General features: G+C 42.8%; 1 protein-coding gene across 3 annotated transcripts in view; it reads left to right on the top strand.

The window, feature by feature from the left end:
- Shtn1 (shootin 1) overlaps positions 1 to 24,411 on the top strand; it is a 102,047-nt gene that overhangs the window by 6,064 nt on the left and 71,572 nt on the right. For all 3 annotated transcript variants that reach the window (XM_021151995.1, XM_021151996.1, XM_029472552.1), the window contains exons 2-3: positions 9,547 to 9,599; positions 19,448 to 19,508. In XM_021151995.1, coding sequence (XP_021007654.1) covers positions 9,547 to 9,599; positions 19,448 to 19,508 — 114 coding nt within the window. The remainder of the gene's footprint in view (positions 1 to 9,546; positions 9,600 to 19,447; positions 19,509 to 24,411) is intronic.

The raw sequence follows: 24,411 nt of genomic DNA, 5'->3' as shown, positions 1-24,411 counted from the left end.
AAAAAAGGGCAAAGATAAAACTAAGGGAATCTGAATGAAATGTGGGCTTTGCCTTATCACGTGTTGTCAACAGGGCGCACAAAATACTAGCACAAAATGCATTAAGGGGGTATGTAGGAATTCTGTGTATCTGCCTACAATCTCCACTGAGTCCACATGTATTGATTCAATCAACTTCAGATTGAAACTATCCAATGTGGTCGACTGGCCTCTGTGGGCACCAGGCACAAATCTGGTGCACACACACACATGCAAGCAAAGCATCCATGCACATAAAAGTAATAATAATAGTAATTTAAAAAGAAAATCTGAAAAATGAGCATGTGCAGATACTTTTCCATATAATTTGTCTCAAATAATGTAACAACTATTGTGTAGACTTCACACTGAATTAGGTGCTCAAAGCGCTCTAGATACACTGTAACAGTTGTTGCATAGACTTCACACTGAATTAGGGCTCTAAGTAATCTAGAAGTAATACAATGACTATTGCATAGATTTCACACTAAATTAGGTTCTCTATCTAGATGTATATAGGTTCTAGATGTATATAGGTTCATCTAGATGTATATAGGTTCATATATCTAGATGGTATATCTATTATGTAGACTTCACATTGAACTGGGTGCTCTAAGTAATCTAGGGATAACAAAGGATGCAGGAGAATAATTGGTGATTATAGGACGATAGCAGATTATTTTGTGTTATTCCTCTCTCTCTCTCTCTCTCTCTCTCTCTCTCTCTCTCTCTCTCTCTCTCTCCCTCTCTCTCTCCCTCTTTCTCTCCCTTCCTCTCTTTTTCTATCTGTCTCCCTATCTCCCCCCTCCCTTGTTCATTCTTTCTCTTGAGACAGGACCTTACTCTATAGACTAGGCTAGACCATTAGTACTAAGTATGAAGACCAGGCTGACCCCAAATCTGCAGTGGTCCTTCTGCTTCTGTCTCTCCCATGCTGGAATTGACAACAACAGTGACAACGACCAACTACAAGTGGCATTTTGAGATCTGAGTGTTCATGGTGACTAATCCTAGAGTGAATCCCCTGATGCCTTTGTGGGTTTTTTTTTAATGTATTTAATTTTTTTCTGTGTATATGTGCATGCAGATATGCATGTGTGTGTGTGTGTCTGCAGGTGTGTAGGTATATTGTGTGTGTTTGTAGATGGAGGTATGTAGGTATATTGTGTGTGTGTTTGTAGATGGAGGTATGTAGGTATATTGGGCAGGTGTGTATATAGATGCAGGTGTATATGTGTAGTTACAGATGTGTTGGTATATTGTGTAGGTGTCTGTGTGCATGTGCAGGTGTGTAGATATATATGTGCATGTATGTAGGTGTATGTGTACATGTGTGTGCATGTGTGTGTACAGGGGTGTGTGTGTGTGTGTGTGTGTGTGTGTGTGTAGGTGCACATGCAGAGGGTAGAGAGGTATCCTGATCTATAACACTGCTTTATTCTCTTGAGAGTGGAGCTAGGGTGGTGGCTAGCAAGCTCCAGAAATCCTTGTATCTCTGCATATACCCTCACAGGAATGGGTTAGAAAGACGTGTGTGATCACACTTGCTTTTTTTTTTTTTTATAGGTTCTGGGGGTTTGGACTCATACCTTCCTGGTGTCAGCATGCTTACCCACTGAGCTATCTCATTAGCTCTCTATCTAAGTGTATAAAATTCAGATTTACTGAAACGATAATGTTGCTTATATTCTTATACACGTTTCTGTATTCATGTAACTGTAGAAAAACTTTTTAAAATTTACAAATAACTATGTATATATTCTGGGGTACAAGAAAAATTCAAGATAGATTTGAGAGATCTAAAAAGAATGTGTATTTTGAACCCTGTTTGCTTTAGACTTTCATTAGTTAAGCCAACATTGATGCATTCTTGTTAACCAATATCTATAGTTTACAATAGGGTTAACTTATATTTTATAGTATGTGTACGTGTATGTATGTCTATGTGCATGTGTGTATGAAGTGTGGGTGCATGTGGGCCATGGAGTCCATGTGGAGGTCAGAGGATAACTTGGTGGATTTGGGTCCCTATTTTCACCATTACCTGGGTTCTGAGGATCAAAACTCACTTCTCCAGACTTGTGGCAAGCACCTGAATGAACTGGTCCATCTTGCTGGCCCAGGGTTCACTCTTTGTAGAGGATCTAAACAGTATATGACTGTACCCACCATTATGGGTGCCACACAGAATAGTTTCCCTGATCCCTAATCCCAGTGTACTCTTGTCACTCATTGCTCATTTCTCTACTGCTAGCTACCACAGGTCCAGAATGCTGCAGTTGGAATCATGCCATGGATGTGACCTTCCATATTGATTGTGTCACTTAGCCGTATGTAAGTCTGTTTGTAGCTTGATAGCTCATGTCTCTCCAATGAATGATGTTCCACTGCACAAGTTGTGTATTGTTTATTCATCCACTTAATTGAAGAATGTCTTGGGTGCTCCTAAATTTTTTTTAATTATTAAGAAATCTCCTGTAAACACTTGTGGTGGTAAGGCATGGGTATCTCTATGTTCTGTGATTACATCATTGCCTGGGATTGGGAGTTAGCGAGCCTGCCCAGAGCTGTGATCTCACAAGTCCTCGGTTTTATTTTTGTGTCATGCACCCAACCCCTGACCCTCAGGGGAGTCGTAAGGCATGGGGTGGGGGTGTGAGATAAAGGTGCTTCCCTTCTACAAGTTTGTTAGGTAAAGTAGTTTCTCTTGAGAGCAGGTCTTAAGAAGAGAGTGACAAGCTGGGCATGATGGCCATACCTTTAATCCCAGGATGGGAAGGCAGAGACAGGCAGATAACTAACTGAGTTTGAGGACAGCCTGGTCTACATAGTGAGCTCCATGGCAGCCAGGACTTTATAGTAAAAGACCTTGCCTCAAAACATACACACACACACACACACACAAAAGCGCGCGCGCACACACACACACACACACACATATGTGTACCACAAAACCAAAAGCAAAAAAAACAAACAAACAAAACCCAGGAAGACTCTGTAGGCAGCCTTCGTAGAGTGGCTGGCTATGTTTCGTCATCCACTGGAAATATCAGGAGCCTCTTAGCAGTCTAGAACTTGAAATAAAATATCCTTTCCCTACTAACCTGTCCTTCCACCTCCCCACCCCCAGGGCCTTTTAAACTCAAACCTGTACAAACCAAGCACATGGGCAAACACAGCCTAGATCTTCCTGTCTGGGTCCTAGCTCTCCAGCAGCAGGGGTTTCTTGTAGGTGTCCATGGAATTCACAGTGATAAATTGTATTCCTCTGTACTGCCCTGTGTCAACAGTGGCTGGGGTGGGGCTTGCCCTGTGACTTCAAATTCTCTGGTGAATCAAGAAGATTGTCATTTATTTGCCTTTTTGTTGTTGTTATGAAGAATGTATGACGTACTAGTCTACATGCTAGGCTAGACACCACACACACACACGTAGTATATTTAATATAGATGTACCGTATGTATATATATATATAACAGATAATATACCACGAAGCTCTTAGGTTTCCTTTCTTGCTGATTTTAATTTGAAGCCATTCTTGTGGTTTGTTGAGAGTACTTCTTCAGCATTCTTCTTTATTAGCACTGAACTGTGTTTCACCTAGCGTTGATGAAGCTCAGGTTTGCCATAATTTCTTTCCTGATAGGAAATCTGTCACCTTTGTTTTTTTTGATCAGCTTTCCCAGCGGTCCCCCCACCCCACCCCTGGCTTTTATAATGATTTAATTAACAAGGGAGGTATAAATGGATTCCCTCTCAACTCTGGCTCTAAGTGGAGCATCCGCTGGGACGTGAACAGAAGGGGAGCCTGTCCTAATTGAGCAGTTCCTTTATGACCCGTTCTCATCTCCCATTAGTAAGGTTTCAAGGCTCCTGAGTCTGACAGACAGACTCAGCCCTTGGGTGGGACTCTGCATTAGGAAATGTCAGGAAATGGCAACATTGTGCTTTTCTTCCTAGATACATTTGATTGTTATTTAAGGCTTTATTTTTATTGTGTCTCAGTGTGAGAGACCCTGTGTGGTGGCTGTTGAGCATGTTCCTGTGAGTGCAAATCCAGCCTTCCTCCTCAGTGCAAAGTGGATGTGCAAACAGATAAACAAGGCTATCTAGTGTGCTGTCAGGTTACACAGTAACTCTTGGCAATATCAGATGCTGTGACTGACTCTGGGAGTCAGGACTGCCTTTAGTTCCTGCCACAGATGTGATTCCCTTTTGCATCCACATCTTCACTGCTGAAATGCAGATGTTAATATTTGACTTAGTTAGTTTGCACAGTATCTCTGTTCTGTCTGAACCTTTTGTTTATTTCCTCTGCATAGGCCTAGACTCTGTGCCTGTATTCTGCAGCCATAAGGCAGGGCGCAGACAATTGAGTTGAGGAGAAAAGGCAAGCAGACAGACATGCCTCATGTTATGCACAAGGATTTGGGCAGAGTGACAGGTTTAGGGTCTCTCACATTGGTTCCCTTTGGATTTTGGAACATTTCTGTAGTCTTTACCATTTAAGCATTCCTGATTGGAAAATGTTAAGTCTCAAATGCTCCAAAATCTAGAACTGAGCCCTCAAAAAGGTTTCAATGTTGGACCATCCGCACTCTAGACCAGGATGCTCAGCCTCTAGTGAGTAAGGTGCTTTGATAGCATATTAAGATGTAAGTGCTGGGTTTGCCTGAGACGTACAAGACGTACAAGACGTACAAGAACAACTCCCTAGGAGAAATGACAGTTGGATTGCTGTTGCAAAGGGAGACGCTGAGGGAGATTCCACAGGCCAAGCAGAAAACATTCCCAGAGACACAGGGAAGGGGTTGAGTGGTAGGAAGAAAAATGGGGTTTAAGAAATCGATGGTAAAGTCTTTGGAGATTTTTAAGTAAGAAAATGAAGTTTCAATGGATAAAAAGGAGCAAGAATCAACTGGGAACAGAAGGGTACTAGAGGTTGATCAGCGGGGGTCACTGGAAAGTCTGATGAGGACACTGAGACTGGTGGCTGAGGAAGAACGCATAGGTGAGACACTTCTTACACACTGGAGTTTGATGGGCTTTTGAAGGTACTCCTTGATCAAATTTCAAGGAGTAATTTGATGCTGAATGAATAGTAGGAGATTCTGAATACAGGCGACGGGAAGTTTTTATGAAGGGGAAGTACTAAGTTCACAATTATAGCAGACTGAGTTGCTCATGGGGCATCCAAACAGAGATGCCAAGAACAGTATAGGCCCGTGGAAGCTGATGCTGTGTTGGTGAGATTCTGTGTCCAGTGTGGTAGGTGGTAGCTACCTGGGAAATGTGGCTACTTCACAACCTTTACACTTTATTGTAATTGATTAAAACCTAAGTAGCTGCTGGTAGCTAAGGGCTGCCATGCTGGGCTGCCATGCTGGACTGTGCAGTTACAGAAAGCATTGTGGAAAGCTCTGATCTGGGGACAATGCTAGAGAGGAGTAGGGTGAGTAGCCTGCCTGGTCCCCAGAGGTTTGCTGGAACTGGAGGGCTAAAGCAGGCAGTTCTGGGGTAGCTGTGATGGTTGTTGACCTTCTCCAGGGGTGCCGTGGGCAGCTAATCGTTAGGAAGTTGAGTTGTCACGTTTCTGAGACAGCTATGACTACCTAGTTTCTTCCTGGGTTGTCTGTGTTGTATTTGTGGCTTTGGAAGAAATGGCTTCCTTCGGCATTAAGGGTTTAGAAAATGGAAAACCAGCGTGATTCTCGAAGCACATGCTTTGCCCAGCATTCTCCTTGTTTTCTCCAGCATCCCCCCTTTCTATCTAGTTCATACTGTTAAGCGGTCATTCCTCACACCGACTGCACATTAGGGAACTCGCTTCTTTAAAAACAAAACAGTAAAGATGACCAAATTCCACCTCACACTTGGTAAATCAGTCTGGGGTAGGAGAAGGGTTCGGGGCCCTGCGATTGCTAAGCTTCCCGGCTGGCTCAAGTGTGCTTCTGGATTGAAAGGTCTGGTTCTCAGGCATGCTTCCACACCCTTGCCAGGATTCATTACAACAAAGGGCTTCTACCACATTAGCTTGCTTCTGCACTCTTACTTGGTGGAGGATAGCAGTCTCCTGCTTTCAGGGACTTTTTTTTTTTTTTTTTTTCTCCAGCCTGCCATTTTCTTGGGAGGTGTGCGCGGCAAAAGCAAGCTTGAGACCTAGGGCATTCTTGTGTTGTACACTCAGGATTATATGTTAGCTCTTTTACTGCCCAGGGTAAGATTACCAAATTCATATGCTAGGAAGTTGAGGTTCAGTGAGCTGGACCGACTTGCACAGGGGTGTTCCCAGCCAGTACATGCTCATTTAATTAGTGTTCCATCGGATACAGTGACATGGATGGAGCTGGTAAACTGGGCTGTAAAGTCTTTCCAGGCTGTGAGGCTCTTCCCATAGGAAGAGACTCATCACATTTGTCCGAGTCATTGTTTCAAAAAGACTCCTTCTGCCAAATTGAGCTGTGCACACTTTAAATGTTTCAATCTGCTAGCCAGCTCTGAGGCAATAAAAAAATGCTTTCCGAGCAGCCTTTTAACATGTCTTCAAAGAAGTAGCTGTTCGGGCTGGAGTGATGGCTCTGAGGTAAGAGACCTCACTGCTGTCAGGGAGGACCTGAGTTTGGTTTGCAGCACCCACATCAGGTGACTTACAATCACCCCTAACCTCAGCTCTAGGTGGCCCAGTGCCTCCTTCTGGCCTCTGCAGGAAACTACATTTACTTGCACAGACATACATACACATATATTTTAAAAATGAAGTACCCAAGTAATGAAGACCACTTCACTGATGATAATGGGGTTATGTTCATGTGTGTGCATTTGTGTGTGTGTGTGCATTTGTGTGTGTGCATTTGTGTGTGTGCATGAACACTGTTTGGGAAGTGAGCTTTGTTTTTTTTTTTTTTTAACTTTACAGAAATAAACATTTTTTCTTTCCATCTGTGCCTCATCCCTCCCCCACTGTTACCCCCAACTGTGACCAAGGTCATTTAACTCTGTCTGCATCTTCCCTTAAGTACCTGCTTTTATTGTTGTTGTTGTTGTTGTTGTTACAGTCTTACTTAGTAATGAGAAAGCATCTCTTCTGTGGTTTCTATCCAGGTATGCTAGGTGAAGAGTTCTTAATTAATGCTTTTAATAAAGAGCCAGCAATTAGGAGTTTACCATGTTTTGTCCGAGTCTGTTGGCAGCATAATGGATGCATGGTGTGAACAGCTTAGAAAAGCTTTCCAAGACATTATTTGATGTTGTAAATAGAAAAAGAAACCTTATTTCTTAATGTCAATACGAGATTATAGTTTTATAAGCCACTATTGCTTATATGTATGTCTGTAAAGTAGGTCACTAATAATGCAGTGTTAAATCAGTGTGTGTGTGTGTGTGTGTGTGTGTGTGTACACGTGTGCGTGAGTGCGAGCTCACTCACCCACGTGCTCTTGCGCACACGCATGCACGCACGCACGCTCATATATGCCACGGTGCATGAATGGAAGTCAGAGGGCTAATTGGCTGTGGGTTCTTTCCTTCCATGGTGCGGACACTCGGGATTGAACTCAGCTCATCAGGCTTGGTGACAAAGTACTTTTACTCTGTGAGCCATTTCACTGGCCCCAATTTTGATTTTTAAATTGTGTGGGAGTATATGCCATATATGTGTGTGTATGAATGCAGGCACATATAGCAGTCATATATGTCACACATGGGGATAACCTTGGGTGTCAGTCCCTACCATCTACCTTATTTGAGGCCCTTGCCTCTTTTATTTTTTGTTTGTTTTTTGCGGGTCATGGGGTGTGCCAGGCTGGCTGTCCCTCAGGTTCCCAAGGAGTCTCCTGTCCACATAGGAATACAGGGTTAGAGATTTGTGCTGCTGCTGTGCCTGTCTGTCTTTATGTGGGTTCTAGGGGTTCCAGCTGAATTCTTCATGCTTGTGCAGCAAGCAGAGCCATCTACCTAACTCTGAAGATACATTTAAATGCTAAGCAATCGAAGTCAAAGTCTCTTAATAAGATCTTTTTTATCTTTGTGTTGTTGAAGCAGTATTAGGTGAAACAGCGGTATTTGGGGCCATGACCATAAGCCACACTACCCAGCGGCATCAATGCAAATTTAGGATTCCCTTTCTTAGCTTTTGCTAACGGGGGGGCACATTTCGATGATTTTCTAGGTCCTAGGACAAATTAGCTCATACTCAGTTGTTGGGATGCCTGTGGAGAGCACCGATGAGAAACCTATGCTTGGGGGGCTTCATTTTGTGCTTCATCAAATCGTTCCTGCTGAAGATGTAATAGTTTTCTAAAGGGCTTTATCTTACATGTGTGTCCAGAGCTGTTTGACCAGTGGCCTAATTCTCAGAACCTTGTGTGGTTAGGTGGCTTCTGTAGTGCAGTTTGAGCATTACTGTCATAGCACGTGTCCCAAGCCTTGTGGGTCACTGCTGGAGGAAATGAAGCTGGTCTCTTACCATATTGTTGATGGGGCATTCTCTGCCCATATGGTAAGCATACATTTCTAGAACTGATGGCTAGGTTATTTGGGATGTTCTTTTCTTTAGGTGGTGTGGAGGATGAAGGGGGAAGGTTGAGACCTGGTTGTTGTAGGCCAGGGTAGACTCTCCTGCCTACATCTTCCTAATGCTGGAATTACAGGCACGGTGTCACCATGCCTGGTACCCATCTGGGATGTCATTGAAGTTATTGGCTTCATGTTTTTATTTCTGTCTTAAGATTATTAATGAAATCAGGAAACATTTAAAAAAAAAAGAAAGAAAAACGGAGCTACTTTTAAAAGGTAAATCAGAATTAAAATGTTTACAAGGGTGAACGTGCAGCCCAGTGGTTTTTCTAGCTCTCAGTGTCAGTCTTGCCCAGTGGCTGGTGGACTAGGCTGGCCCCAGAGGCTCTGCTCATTGTCAGTCTCAGGTCCTGGTTTCAAGCTTTGTAGTCTCAACTCTGAGGAGGCCTACAATGGTATTTTTACTAAATTATGAGTATGGGGGTTCAGGATACTCCATGAGTAGTTCCCCACACAGCTGGGAACTCACATTCCCTCTTTTGTGAAATGAAGGATACAGGTTTCTGGCATGGCAAGCCCCATTGCCCATCTCACCTGGCAGCAGATAGCCTCAGCCAGATGCCCGCCCATCCCGCGAGCTTTCAGCTCTGAATAAAGTAGACCAGTGATGTAGAGTTGAATGTACAAGCAAACTTTATTTTCCGAGTAAGCCTCTGATGTGAGTGCCACAGGTAAATAGTGTCTGAGAGGACTGCAGGCAGGGCTTGAGTGCTTCACAGGAAGTTCTGAGCATCAGGAGGGCTTTTCGGGGCTCACTTCCGGGTCTTCCTGATGGCCTAGTGTAGTTGGCTCTCATCTGAGACCTGTCAGCAGAAGCCCTCTGATAGCCTCTCCACTCCTCCAAACTTAAGGAGCAGTAACGGGGGGTGGGGGGTGGGGGGTGTCCACTGAGGCCACATGTTTTCTCACAGTGAACTTCCGAGAGTTGTAATGTTGCTTTTCTTTTTCTTTTAGCCATTGGCGAATATGAAGACCTTCGAGCAGAGAACCAGAAAACAAAGGAGACGGTTCGTAGGATAAATCTCCCTTTTCTTACAAGTGTGAATGTCTAGGCAGCACAATGCATTGCTTAGCCACCAATTTCAGTGAATGAGAGAGGGTCTCCTCCCCCCCCCCCCATTTCTTTTCTCTTGCATGTGTGTTTCAAGCTAATATCAACTCCAGGCTCCAGATGGTAAAGAATAGCAGGCTTGCTACAGTGGGCATTGCCTTGGGAGATTAAGGACGCAGTTAAGTGTGTAGCCAGGTGCCAGGCCAAGCCATGCAAGGACTCAGGGATTGTACTTTTCTCAAATAGTCAGACTTAGTATGCTGGTGATGAGCTAGGACCCAGATCTGTTGGATGCTGGAGGGAGCTACGTGTTGATATTTAGCTAATTGTCTCCATACACCTTTTTGCGTCTTTGCTTATGCTATCTGTGTGAATGATAAGCACAAAATGTGACTACAGAGGGAATAATAAACACACAGTGTGACTGGACAGGAAGTACAATGAATATTTTCACAGGATCTGCAAGCTTTGTTTTGAACTATTAAATAAACGGATTCTGTTTCCTTTTGTGAGCGGCCCTTTATTTTTTTCTCTTAAAATCTTAAGATTTGTGAGTGTCTGCTGTATGTGAGAGCTTCGTAACTGTGTCATCCTAGCACTTGGGAGGCTAAGGCAGGAGGATTGCTGTGAGTTTGAGGCTAGCCTGGGCTATAGACTGAGATCTTGTATCAAAAAGCAAGTGGAGATTTGTGAATGTTTATGTATGTACGTGTGCACTCTTCCCTCCTGTCAGCTGAGGTGGGAAATATAAAAATAGAACCACTAAACAGAAAACAAAATGGGGACAGAGAAATAAGAAGAACGGGTTTGTCTTTAAAATTATATAAAAATTTAAAATGTATTTTTTTACTTGAAATCACTAAATAACGTGATTGTATCAAATAAGATAGGCAAAATATTTTAAAACTGTATCCCTAGCAGAGCATGGATTAAGAATTCTGTGGTAGTTTTTAAATAAGAACGAGATTATGATTGCTATAATCATGATGCCTCATCTTTAAATTTCAGAACAGGGGTTATAACAACAGTTAATAGTCACCTAAATAGTTGTAGAATCTATAGTATATTCAGACTTAATTTATTGGGCTCTTAAGAATTACATTAGACTTTTTCAAACATTAGTTTACCAATTGCCTGGGTATAGTTTGGCTGATGGTAGTAATGGTAAATGCTTTAGCTCAGTTACTATTATATTTGTTTTTTTAGAATGTTACTTTAAATCTAGTTTTTAAGGCTCTCTTGCTTTTAACAATATTTATTTTATCTTAATTATACGTATGGGTGTATCTGTTATGTAGGTGTGTGGATATGAGTGCAGGTACCAGAGGAGGCTAGTAGCTGCTCCACCCATGGTGTGTGCTGGGAACTGAACTTGGGTCCTCTGTAAGAGCAGCAAGCACCTCCAAACACTGTGCCACATCTGAGCCCTCCCTTGTGCCTTGCCTCTGAAACGAGACGAGAGTCTTCCTTCCTCTCCTCAACTACAGAGGGAATGGTGAGATGGGGGTAATTGGAAAAATAAAAATCCAGGTGGAAAGGGCACGAATAACTTTGTTTCTAAAGCAAGAAGACCGTGGAGAATAGTTCGAAAGAAGATTTCCAGATCTGCCGTCATACCACCCCCACCCCCAACACAGAAGTCCCAGGGACATCAGGTAGTTGAGAGGGTGTGCCTAGACCCTGGGTCCTAGAATCTCACATTTTAAAGTTAATTTCCTGGGGAGCTCAGGGTAGGTATTTTGCTGCCCTGTGTTCAGAGGTCTAACCAGCCTTCAGTTCCAGGAGGAGGTTGATAGAGTCAGCTTTGCAGCTGCTTTTGGCTGAATAGGGAGGGGAGGAGCCAAGGAGGTCGGAGGGGAGGAGCCAAGGAGGTCGGAGAGACAAGATGGCTCAGCAGGTTAAAAAACCCTTGCTGTAGAAACCAAAGAAAGGTCTCAAGTCTGATCCCCAGAACCCATGGTAGAAGGCAAGGACCATCTCCCCAAGGTTATATTCGGGTCTCCATTCATGTGCACATATGTGCGTCACACTTACATACATCATACACACAGTAGTAATAAGTAAAAAGTGTGTTTAAATAAAATAGGAGGGATAGTAAGCTGTTATTGCTTCATGCGCCCGAGAAAGCAAGGGACCGAAAACCCTGCAACCGAAGAGGGAAGTGATTGCATGGTTTGGTTTGGTTTGGTTTCTCTTTTCTGTTTCTTAATCCACAATTATCCGTGGACCCTGAAATGCTCTGAAATAGTGGTCTGTAACACCTGCTCTCCCTCTTGGCATGACCGCACCTGTTTAACCCAGAGCCACTTTCTCTGGTGAGGTTTGCAGCGAACTGTCTGTTGTGCACACGGGATTACAGGTTGGTGAAAAGAAGGACCGGCCCAGTAAACCATTTCCTTGCTCTCTGAGCAGAGGACGGCCTGACAGGCTTGCAGCCTCTGTAGGCATTATTGACCTGTTTCTGTCCTAATTCTTTAAAAATAACTATTAACAGAAAGGAGAAGAAAAGAGCTGAAAGCAATATGGAATGCTGTGTGTTGGGTAAGACAAAGGCGAGTGAGTGGTTTTAAGTCTACCCTACTCTGTTTACCTTCTATTAACAGACTGCCTTGCTTATTACTGCAGATTTTTTTCCCCAAAAGGGGGGAGGTCGTTACAAAGGAGAGAAGTGTATAATAAAAGCCTTTTATACGACATAGAATGAGTAAAAGCAGCTTTAGTTCCGGAGGCCGTAAATGGAGGACATCGTTTTTTTCTCTGGGAAAGCACTTTCTTGTACCCGGCTGTGTGAGCTTTATCCTGTCTGCATCAACAAATACAGGCAGCCATCTTTCCCCTGTGGGGTCCCAGCCCACTGTTAAATTAAATCCATTGTGGGCAGTCATCAGAAGGATTCTTCCCTTTTTATCATAGTTGATTCAATGTAGGGAAATTTGGCAGAGTAGAGGGAGGGGAAAAAATGGCAAGGTATGACTCCCGGCTGTGCGTCTGGAAGTCTAGTTGTCCTTGTTGCCAGGCCAGGAACCATGCTGATAAGAGACACCAGATCTGCTTCCTCTTAATCAGCCCTTGGTGGCTGCTACAGCCTCCTCAAAGGATACAAGTTCTGCACAGGAGGCAGCAACTCAAAAGGCTCTGTTTACTTAGAGAGCAGTAAGGGGTCTCTGTGTCCTCTGACCTCCATGACAAATGGTTCAGACAGACGGTTTTTAGCCTCATTTTACACAAGCAAAAATAAGAGCTAGAGAAAGTGAGTTTCCCGAGAACTTACAGAAGATTAGTAGCAGTCTAGACTCGTACTTGGGTCTTCCGAGCTCCATGCTTTTGTTATAAACAGGTAAACTTAAGAGAGTAAATTGACTAATTCTACAAAGGCCCTGGTTTTGTTTTAATGTGTGTGTGTGTGTGTGGCCATTTGCATATGTGAGGAGGTCAGAGGACAATCTCAGGTATCTCTTATTCCTCTAGTATTGTTTCGTTTGAGACATGTCCTCTCATTGGCTTACAACTTCACCAATTGGCGAGGCCAGCAAGCCCACGAGGATCCAGTAGGCTGTGCCTCCTCAGTTCTGGGGTCACAAGTTTGTGCCACCACACCCAGGTATCTTATGTGGGCTCAAGGGATAAAACTTGGGAGGTCTTTTCAATGTTGGGCAGCAAGCTTCTTACATACTGAGTATCTCTATCTTTTTAATATTAATGTATGAATTTTTCACAGCAAATGTATCAGAACCAATACTTTTCTGGTCACAATTGCACCCCTGGTTAGTTTATATTGAAAAACTGAAATCTAAGTATCAAATGAATCTCTTACTAGGAAAATTCATGTACGTATATATACATATATAAGTTATGGCATAACCCTGGAAGAAGAGGAATGTAAGGCTTAGGGGTGGACCAATGGGTTTTATTATTGTTACATTTATCTATTTAGCCTATGTGTATGTGTATGTGTATGTATGTCAGTGTGGCATGCTCTAGTACATATGTGGAAGTCAGGCAATAACTTGCTGGAGCCAGCCAGAGCTCTCCTTCCACCATTTGGGTTCAGGGATCTACCTCAGGTCACCAGGAAAGGAGGCAATCTCCCTAACCCATCTCCCAACTCTGGGCTACTGTTTTAACCAATTTCTTCCTCTGTACCCCTTTCTCCCACCCCAACAATGGATGTCGGTCATTTTGTGGTTTTCATAGAAATCTATGAAGATGGAATCAGGATCTGTTTGAGTTTATACGGAAGGTGATTGAAGGAAAATCTGTTGGCTGAATGCCTTCTGACCACCAAATAATGAAGGGAAATATATGAAAGTGGTTTTTTTGCATTTTATTTTTTTATTAGATATTTTCTTTATTTACATTTCAAATGTTATCCCCTTTCCTGTGTTCCCCTTTGAAAAATCCCCTATCCCCTCCCCTCTCCCCCTGCTCCCCAACCTATCCACTTCTGCTTCCTGTCCCTGGCATTCCCCTATACTGGGGCATAGAACCTTCATAGGACCAAGGGCCTCTCCTCCCACTGATGACCCACTAGGTCATTTTCTGTTACATATGCAGCTAAAGCCATGAGTCCCACCATGTGTTTTATTTGATTGGTGGTTTAGTCCCAGGGAGTTCTGGGGGTACTGGTTAGTTCATATTGTTGTTCCTCCTATGGGGCTGCAAACCCCTTCAGCTCCTTGGGTACTTTCTCTAGCTCCTTCATTGGGGACCCTGTGCTCCATCCAATGGATGACTTTGAGCCTCCACTTCTGTATTTGTCAGGCACTGGTAGAACCTCTCAGGAGTCAGCTGTATCAGGCTCCTGTCAGCAGTCTCTTGGCATGTGCAAGAGTGTCTGGGTTTGGTGGTTGTTTATGGGCTGAATTGCCAGGTAGGGCAGTCTCTGGATGGTCATTCCTTCCATCTCTGCTCTGAACTTTGTCTCTGTAACTCCTTTCATGGGTATTTTGTTTCCCCTTCTAAGAAGGATCAAAGAATCCACACTTTGGTCTTCCTTCTTCTTGAGTTTCATGTGTTTTTGCAAATTGTATCTTGGGTATTCTGAGCTTCTGGGCTAATATCCACTCATCAGTGAGTGCATATCATGCGTATTCTTTTGTGATTGGGTTGCCTCTTTAGTAAATCCACTAATGAAGGGACACAGACCAGTTGACAAAGAACGCTCTCTATAGTTTGGGTGGGACAAGCAAAGACAAGGTGACACAACTCCTGCTTTTCCCCCACGCATAAACTTTTAGTCTCTTAATGATGGATTTACAAGTCACTTATCTCTAAGCCTCCTTGAGTTTTCTTACAAGTTGGAAAATATTTTTTTTTGTAATAAACCATCTGTATATCCATTATGTTCATGTCACATCAACCAAGACGATTTATTATTATCTCAACGTTAAACAGGAAACAACCATGTGCTGAGGGGTCTGGTACAACATAAAGACCCTGAGGTTTTTATGTGTGTTATCTGGTCTTTAGCAGGAGGATAACAGCTTCTTTCCATTATTTTTGCCCATTTTCCAAGTGGCACAAATGAACAGTGTGAGAAAAGGGCAGAGGGCCTGTTGCATCGATGTTAACAAACTCTTCTAAGTCTACTGGGGGGGGGGGAGGGGGAGCATTCAAAAATAGATGGCTGAGTGTTTTAGAATCAGCCAAACAAAACATGCTTCTTCACTGTGTCTTCATCACCGTATCCAACCATTAGTTGCCCTTCCACAGTCGAAGAGCCTGCCCTTGTGACTTGCTCAAAATCTTTGTCATAACCCGTTACGGTTGGCTTTTTGTCTTCTTCTTTCCTGTGTTAGGGGAAAGCCTCATTGAGCTTTGTATGGAGTGACATTCACATTTCTCAGGGGGTTGGTGGTGTGTGTGTGTGTGTGTGTGTGTGTGTGCATGTGAGCATGTGCATGCCCAGTGTGTAGGAGAAGGGAATCTGTATAATAGAAGAATGTCTACCATTAAATAGTATTTATATTTAATGCTATGTTCGGGGATTGAGTTTTGAAATGCATAAATGTTTAAGTGGCTGATTAGAAATCCTTTGGGTGAGTTACTGTCACAGTGCATCAGGCAGTTCTGTCAGCCTGCCAGGGACAATGAATAAAAAGAGAGGGAGACAGACACTTCCCAAGACTTGTTTCAAGAAGCAATATATATGATAGTGTTTGCATCTTGGTTCAGTTGTCTATTGTTACAGTTTCATCCTCTTGTGTAATATTCAGAGGTGAAGGTCCCAAGTATATTATTTTTTAAAAAAAAAATCAATAAAGAAGCCACTCTAAAGAGCAAGATCTGCACCCATTATGTTAACTGTTCATGCATAATACATCCACATACATGCGGCTTCTTTGAGATGGAGTGGCAAGTGGTTGTGCCAGAGAAAAAGTAATTACTTAGCAGTTTGAAAGTGAAAATGAGTCTCTCATTAACAGCAATCTATCCAGAAACAAAGAGCGAGGGTCTCAGTTCTGATGACATGTGCTTCCATCTCACACACAATACCTAGAGTTTGGAGACTGCTGCGTGACAGCTTGGGTGGGTGGGTGGGTGGGGAGGGCGGCTGCTCCTCCTTTATCGCCTGTGAGAATTGGAGGGAAAGAATTTTCAATTGGAAGAAAGAAGAACTCCAAAGAAGAAAGGGAGCAACAGGACTCCATGTAGAGGGAATGGCTGACCGTACTGAGAGATAAGACTGTACAGACGCAGAAAGCACAGGCCAGTGGAGCCATGATCACCAAGTGGAAGACAGACTCGATGGTTCTCTCTCTGTGCCACCAAAGAGTCCAAAGCAGGCCCCAGTGTCTGGTTCTGATGCTGTGAGCATTTTAAAAAAATAGTGTCACTGGGATATGAAAGGAATAAACTTTAAGAAAGATGGTGTGGGTCTAAACCTTCTCTCAGGCTGCATAATTGTTCAAGTTCTGCCTGTACAATCCTGTAGTCTTTCTGTCATTATAGCCCATGGCCTTGGTCCTTAGATCTTGCTCATGCCGGATGATACAAGCTCATGCCATTGCACTGCAGCCCAGTCTCCCATGCTCTCAAGCGAGGGGAGCTTTTCACAGGCCTAGGTGGACATTAATGATGGTATCTGGAGAATACCCCAGGTTCCCCATACAAAGGACTTTTAAAACCACCAAGACCAACCTCTAGTCAATCTACCACTTTCTAAAGATTCAAACTGAGTCTACAGACTAGCTGGAATGTTATTCAGTCTCCTTAAAGCTGCCAGCACTCAGGCTGCTAGGTTCGACTCCAGCCCGGAGCTACAGAGCATTGTTGGGCTTCCTGATTAAATGATGCAGTCCAAAGAACATCTGTTGCTATTACAAAGTTTTCACAAGCAATTCTCAACACAAAAAGAGACGTTCTTTACAGATGGTACAGCTGCCCGGGCAGGGTAGAGGAGAGAGTAGGAAGGGTCCAGGCGTCTTTGTGGCACAGAGATAAAGCAGTGCCGCATGCCTGTGCTCCCTGTAATGTCTCTATGTTGGTAGAGAGGGGGAAGAGTTGGAGGATGTCTCTGCCTTTACCTGAGATGATGTCATAAGTGAGTGTTTGCATTCTTGCTCGGTAAGTGGGCGCATCCCTCCTCTTTGATGAGTTCTGGTGTGGAATCCGTAAGCTGCGTTTGCAGCATGTGTAACCCCCTCCCACCCTTTCAGCCTTTCAGCCTAGCAGATGGTAAATTCAGTGGCTGCCAGTTCTATCATAATGTGGGTGCAGAAAATAGAAAGCAAAACACCATGCAAACCCCTGAGAGAGCACAGCTGGGGTTGAGAGACAGCTTGCAACTGTGTTGGTAACTAGAGGTTAGTGTGTGCTGGATGCTACAGAACCACTTCCCTGCACCTTGGACTAAAATCTGTTATTAATCAGAGTGTCCACCTGGGTCTTATGAGCAGAGAGAGTGCCGGCACTAAGTCTCCCCTCTGGGCAGCTGGAACAGGCCTGCTTGTGAAGGCCAGGCACACTACTGCTGACCAGGAAATGTGAGTCTGAGTTGGGAGTTGGTGTGTGAAGTTGCTGAGTGCCTTTTCCAGTCTAACTAGGAGACCTATCCTGACGCCCATCCTTGTTTACATTCTCATAATGCAAAGTTTTAATGAAAACTGGATACATAAATGAGAACTGGATACCCTGCAAATTCCTTTAAATGGAATTTGGAGAGGCACAGCGAGACACTAAAGTGATTTATGTCATCCTATAACACCATCTCCTGATGAAAATATGTCTACAGAGGACACCTCATACTCGCAGAAATGCTAGATGGAGAAATAGAGAATTAATTAGGAAGTAAAACACTAGCTTTGTTGTACTGGACAATCATGACTCAAGTCTTCTGGTCTCGTCAGAAATTTGGATTCTATTTGAGCCTTCAGCTCTATTGTGTATTGTTGGAGTGGGGTGAACAGCCTGGCAGAAGTTTGGGGGAGGTCCAAAGTAAACAGGAACCAGTTGCAGAAAATAAGAGGAACATTCAGAAGCAGCTGGCCAGCAATGTCATGGTTACAGGTTGTATGGTCTAGCATTGCTCACCCAGGTGTGAAAACCTGATTTGAGAATTCAGAGCTCTGAAGAGAATTTTTAATCCATAAGAAAACAACAACAGTAAGTGTAGTCTGTCTGTTCATTTGGAGCTAGGAACCCTATAAGACAGGGTATGTTTTTACAGAGGATGGAGTCCCATAGGAAACCTTAATGAAGCATCACACCCTCTGAGGGAAATAACGTGTGGTCAGCCTGACTAATGTATGAGGAGAGAGAGAGCTAAGCTAGAATTTAATGGTCCGCTTTACTAACTTCAGCCCTGAGCACCTTCGACCAGCGTTGTGTTCCCTTCATGGGTGTGTGCTACACATAAGGCTCTGTATAGGTTTCATGCATGTGAGTGTGCAAGTGGCCACATACTCACATGGAAGCTGGGGAAGAATTTTCAAGTGTCATTCATTCTTTGCTACTCTACACCAGATCTCTTGCAATCTGTTTCTCTCCGTCCTCCCAAAGCTAGAATAAAAGCACATGTGGCCGTGCCAGCTTTTGCATGGATGCTGAGAATCTGAACATGGAATCTTATGCTTGCCCCACACTCTTATCTAACACTAAGCCATCTCACTGTCCCTGAGATGGGCTTTGACATTTCAGTGGTTCTTTAGTGTAGCAGGCCATACATATTCTCTTAAAGAAGAAATACATTTTAACTCAAGGGTAGTCAGTGTTACCAACTTAAAAGGAATACATTTTTAACTCAAGGGTAGTCAGTGTTACCAACTTAAAAGGAATACATTTTAACTCAAGGGTAGTTAGTTACCAACAAGGAGATAATGAGAAGTGAATTCCTTATCCTAGGAACTCCTGGAAACTCAGCTGGGTAAAGTGCATACATATCACACTAGGCCAATCGCACTAGCACCTGGTACTACTGGGGCTGTGGAAAGTTTTGTTTTTTTTAAGATTAGTTTTATTTTTAATTATGTGTCTGCATGTGTGTGTCTGTGTGAGTATATACACACCCTAGTACAGTACCCTTGGAGACCAGAAGGGGCCATCAGGCTTCCCCAGAGCTGGAGTCAGTCACTTGTGAGCTGCGTGGCAAGGGTGCTGGGAGCTGAGCTGGCGTCCTCTGTGAGAGTAACACATGCTCTTAGCTGCTGAGCTAACTCTCCAGCCACTGAGAAGGATTGTGTCTGGAAATACAAGAAGAGAAAGGAAAAGTGTCACTGCTGTGGGTTTGTTCTTGCTTCTTGCCTTGTCAAAGTTACATTTCATCATGAGTTTAACATCTCTTTCTTTTTTTTTTTCTCATTTCAGTGTGACAAAATTAGGCAAGAACGAGATGAAGCTGTTAAAAAACTGGAAGAGTTTCAGAAAAGTATGTAAACATTTCAGTGGAGTAATAATCATTTGGCTTGGGGGAGTGTGTGAGTAGACCCAGTGACTGCAGGTGTACCAGTCGTACTATCAGGAAAACAAAAACAGTCCTCATTTATGAAAAATAAAAATGCTCTGGCATGGCTGTAATTTTGAAAGAAATGGAATAACCATTAATATCGAATAAATGTTTTAAAAATATTAAGGTTTGGGTAAGAAAAGTTTGCTATAGGAAAAAAAAATCAAAGGAAAACAAAATTGATTGGTTACCTTTACTCCCTGAGAAAAGCCAAAATTAGTATTTTATATTCTATCCGGTTTGGTCTTTCATGTATGCAATAAGTGTTTCTACAAAAAGTGTATAGTTTATATACCATTTTAGAGCCACCTTCTTTCAGTAAACAGTATGTGTATTTTGGCATTTGAAATATAGATCAGTTCTAATTATTGTCTTTTTCATTCTATACTTATTATGTAAACCACATACACATGAAAGATAATAGTATATACACTATAGTATTGTAGCTATTGGCTCTCTATCCTTCTCTGCCTTCGAAGGGCTAACCTCTACCACAGTTATATATGTAGTCTGTCATTTCATGACCTTATAGTTTTGTTTTTGCCATATGGATCATTAAATATATAGATATAAGGTATTTGAGATATTTTTGTGCTTAAGATGTAATTTGTCATTTGATGTAATAGTTATATTGACTCACATCTAGAATTCATTTTCAGTGCACAGTAATATATAAATATGCTCTGATTTTTTTATTATTGGACACTACACATTTTTGTTCAGCACTATTAGTGATTACATATACTATGTCATCTATACAGTAATAGGGCACTGTAACTTTGTTCTTTCAATGTTGTTTCTGGTTTTTTTTTTTTTTTTAAGCGTCATCAATAATGCCTGGCAGATACTCATGTCTTTATAGAATAGGATCAGTTTCTTGGGTTAGTTCAAGGAAAAAGAATTATGACAGGGCACATAGCTACTGAAACATCACTGCATATTTATAAATGTACTATTAACAGGAGAGATCTTATTTCAAGAGTTCTACATGCAGGGTGGGGATGCATGGGGTTGGGCAGAGGTACAGCCCCTGCCTGTAGGTATGAGGAGGCCCTGGGTCGAGTCCCAGCACTCCAGTCAATCAGTCTGTGGAAACAGACTATGGGAGGCAATGAGTATGTCTGTGGCCTCCATGGTGAATGCCTTCATGAGGGAATATTTACCCCCTTCATCAAGCTATGCACATTAACTTTGTAAGCTACTTACAGGTGACACAGACTTTGGTACAGCAGTTATGGAAGGAGCCAAAGCATTTTCCATTTTATGTTGTTGGAGCGTTTGAAATCACTCTCGTAAGTTATGTCCTTAGAAAAGCAATAGTAATTTTCTTCTAAAATTTTACTAGGTTATTTTTTTTAATGTGACTTAAATCTGTTATTTATCCTCTAAATCAGAACATAGCTGATCAGATCCAAAAATGTAATATGGGAATATGTCATGGGCAAAGAACCAGACATTGCAAAAAAAATAATCCTCTCCCTTGCAAGTTGGGCCTTTCTAGGTCATCCTGCAGAGGGTCTGAAGTTAGGTAGCACATATTGACAGTCCCACACCGCAAGACATTTTACCCTCCTGAAAAATAAAACAGAGTTAAAATTCAAAAGGCAGTTTATTTCATCACTTGACTATAACAAAGAACAGCACAGGGTAATCTTGTTGGTATTACTGTCTGTGGAGGACCAGAGACATGATAGAAATACCTCTTGCGAACGGATGAACGGCGGTTGCTTTGGATGATCTCGTTCTCTAGTGTAGGACTGATGGCATCCAAATGAATTCCCCTGGAAAGAACAAACCTGTGGGAACTGTTGCTAGTTCCTGTGTTTCAGTTATTGATAGCAGAGTGCTATGCTACATGCAGTGGCCTGGTTCGGGTTTCTTATGGTTCAGTTTACAACAGCATGTTTTGATACAGGTACGTGTGGTGGGTAGGGATTTGCTTCCTGTATTCCTCAAAAGTGGGAACAACTTTTCCACATTGCCTTTATCTACCATGCCCCTTCAAAAGTGGCTTTCCCTCTAAATATGCTGATCCATGGGCAACTCAGATTACGACCTGAAAGGACTCATTGAAATGGCAACATAATAGTCACTATTGTTAAATGTGTTTAATTTTTACTTTTATTAAGCCTGGTTAAAGTCCTGGATGGCAGGGCATCAGAATGTGAATTCTTTAAAGAGGGTTTTTGTACATTAGTTAGTTGTGAGGGTGTTTACACGTGTGGAGGTCAGAGGACAACCTGTGGGAGTCAGTTCCATCTACTATGAGGGTTCTAGGGATCAAAATCGGGCCATCAAGATTGGTGGCAAGCACCTTTACCCGCTGTGCCATCCTGCTGGCCCCAGGATGGTTCGTCAGTCTGAAAAAGAGAGAATTGGGAATAATAGTTTTATTTCTTAGGGCTAGGAATGTATCCCAGTTGTTAGGGTGCTTGCCTACTATGCGCAAAGTTGGAGGTTTGTTTCCCAAGCGCCATATAAACCTAGGCCTGGTTGTGTACACCTGTGATCCTACTCGAAGGATTGGAAGTTCAAGGCTATCCTTGGGTATTTGGTTGAGTTTGAAGCCATCCGTTTTCAAGGACCTATCTCAAAACAAAAACAAAAGAAAATTTTATTTCCTTAAAAACCGTGTTTGAGATAAACAGTTCCTGGCTTTGAACAGAGCAATTGCTGGTATCTTTAGTGCGCTGGGAAATTTGGTGCGTTAGTCTGCTTCGGATAAAGTGAGAATTTCTGCATCAGGTGACGTCCCTACTGTAAGCCTGACGATGTGGGCCTCCCATGGGAGCCTGCATGTTTGAATGTCTCTGGGGAATAGCTTGGCTGCTCTCAAGTCTCCCTCATGCTTACCCAATAGGTCTACCTCTCAAAATTTGGGGAGAACTTTGAGTGGGGCTCAGACCTTGCTCAGCCTAGCTTGGCCTTCCTTTCCTAGGGTAAATGCAGCTCTGGCCATGGATGGCTCCATGCTGTGTCATTCTTGGTCCCCTGCCAGCTCCCCCTCAGCCTGTTTTGTGTGGAGTTTCTCCACATAAAGAACGCTACCCCAGAGGGAAGCCATGCACCCACAGGAAAGTCCCTTGCTTATTTGAGGCTCCCCCTGGTAGATTTTGGGTTATGTTTAAGTTTACATCCATTTTCTCACAATCCTATCTACTTCTTGGTTCTATTTGTACCATATGAAAGCCTTTCTGGGAGCTGGGAATGTAGCTCAGGAGAATACTGGGCTGGATCCTTAGAACCAACCATATGAACTGGGTGTGGTGTGCAGATCTATAATCTCAGATTTATTCATGAGGTGGAGGCAGCTGCCTCAGAAGTTTAAGTTCATCTTTGGCTATGTAGTGAGTTTACATCAACAACAAAAACTCCACTGCTAATAGTAACAACTACAGCAACCCTTTTAAACAATCTGGTATTGAAAAATAGAGTTTGTTATGTTCAGGGCCTGTGCTTCAAAGATCCTTACAGTGCCCTACTGTGGGAGGTGGGGTGTGGAAAGGGCTTGCTGAATCGGCAAGATCTTTGGTGTTAACAATCTCAACTGTAACAAGTTTTAAAAGGACCACAGAAAACTGGAGTGTCCTAGATATGGGTTTGGCTTTATCAGTCAGAGGTTGTGCTTGGAATGTGGTACTTTGCTTCTCTGGGTCCCCATGTCCTCAGATGAAATACCAGGACAGCAGCTACTTTGTAGGAGTGTTTCTGAGAATTCACGGGACCACAATCTTAGGACAGAGAATGACACAGGCAGGCTCAGTAAATGATGAGCAGTTTTGTACTGCAGAGAACATTCTTGAAGGATGTTCACAAACTCATACCTGGTACCTTCTTCATGTTGTTCTGGATTCAAGAGAATCAGACAAACATGAGATTAAAATCTATGTTTTACAGCTGGGTGTGGTGGCACATGCCTGTAATTCCAGCACTCACAAGCAGCGACAAGAGAAGAGCCCCAAGAATAAGACCAGTCCTGTCTACAGAGCAAGTTCTAGGGCTTTATGAAGACTGTTTTTTAAAAAGTCCTGTTTTAATAAAGGGCACATTTTATAGAAGACAAAAAAAAAAAATCTGTGAAGTGAAGCCTCAGCCTGCAGTGTGATGTGTCTTCTCCAGGCCTGTATGGAAGAGGACAGGATTTTGAAGAGAGACAAACTGTCAATTTAACCCAACTGGTAGAAATATCAGCCAATATTCTTTTATTGTATTTGAGAGTTTCCAAAGCCTTAATTTTATTGAATTTCACTTTTGAAGTGAGGTCTAACATATCTCAGTCTGGCCTTGATCTCCTTGTAGCTGAGAATGACCTTGAACCTGCTGTTTCTCATGAGTGTTAGGGTTGTCATGTACGCTGTCTCCTAGAGTGGGCAGTGTTGGATGACATGGGATGGGATCCAGGACGTCCTGCATGCTAGGCAACGACTCTGCCCATGGATCTACATCCCCAGCCCCATTTTCTTACTCTGCTAAGTTAGAAGATGGCACCCTCCTGTATCCATGATCAACAACATTCGTGATTCATCAACATGATTCATCAACAACCGTGTCGCTCACATGTTCTCCTGACTGACCTGACAAAGCTAATGTTAGCCTTTGCATTACTATAAAATTTACTGATAATAAATATTTAATTATGCATTTTTGTTTGTTTCAAAAGCATAATTACAGTCTTGGGGCCCCTTTTAAGTTTCCCATCTTTCCTCCCTCTTTCTTTCTGTCTTTCTTTCTCTCTCTCTTTCTTTCTCTCTTTCTTTCTCTCTCTCTTTCTTTCTCTCTTTCTCTCTCTCTCTCTTTCTTTCTCTCTCTCTCTCTCTCTCTCTCT

This window comes from Mus caroli, chromosome 19 (assembly GCF_900094665.2).
Source record: "Mus caroli chromosome 19, CAROLI_EIJ_v1.1, whole genome shotgun sequence".
Lineage (NCBI taxonomy): Eukaryota > Metazoa > Chordata > Mammalia > Rodentia > Muridae > Mus > Mus caroli.
The sequence above is the reverse complement of the archived record's forward strand: the minus strand, read 5'-3'. Positions and strand labels throughout refer to the sequence as shown.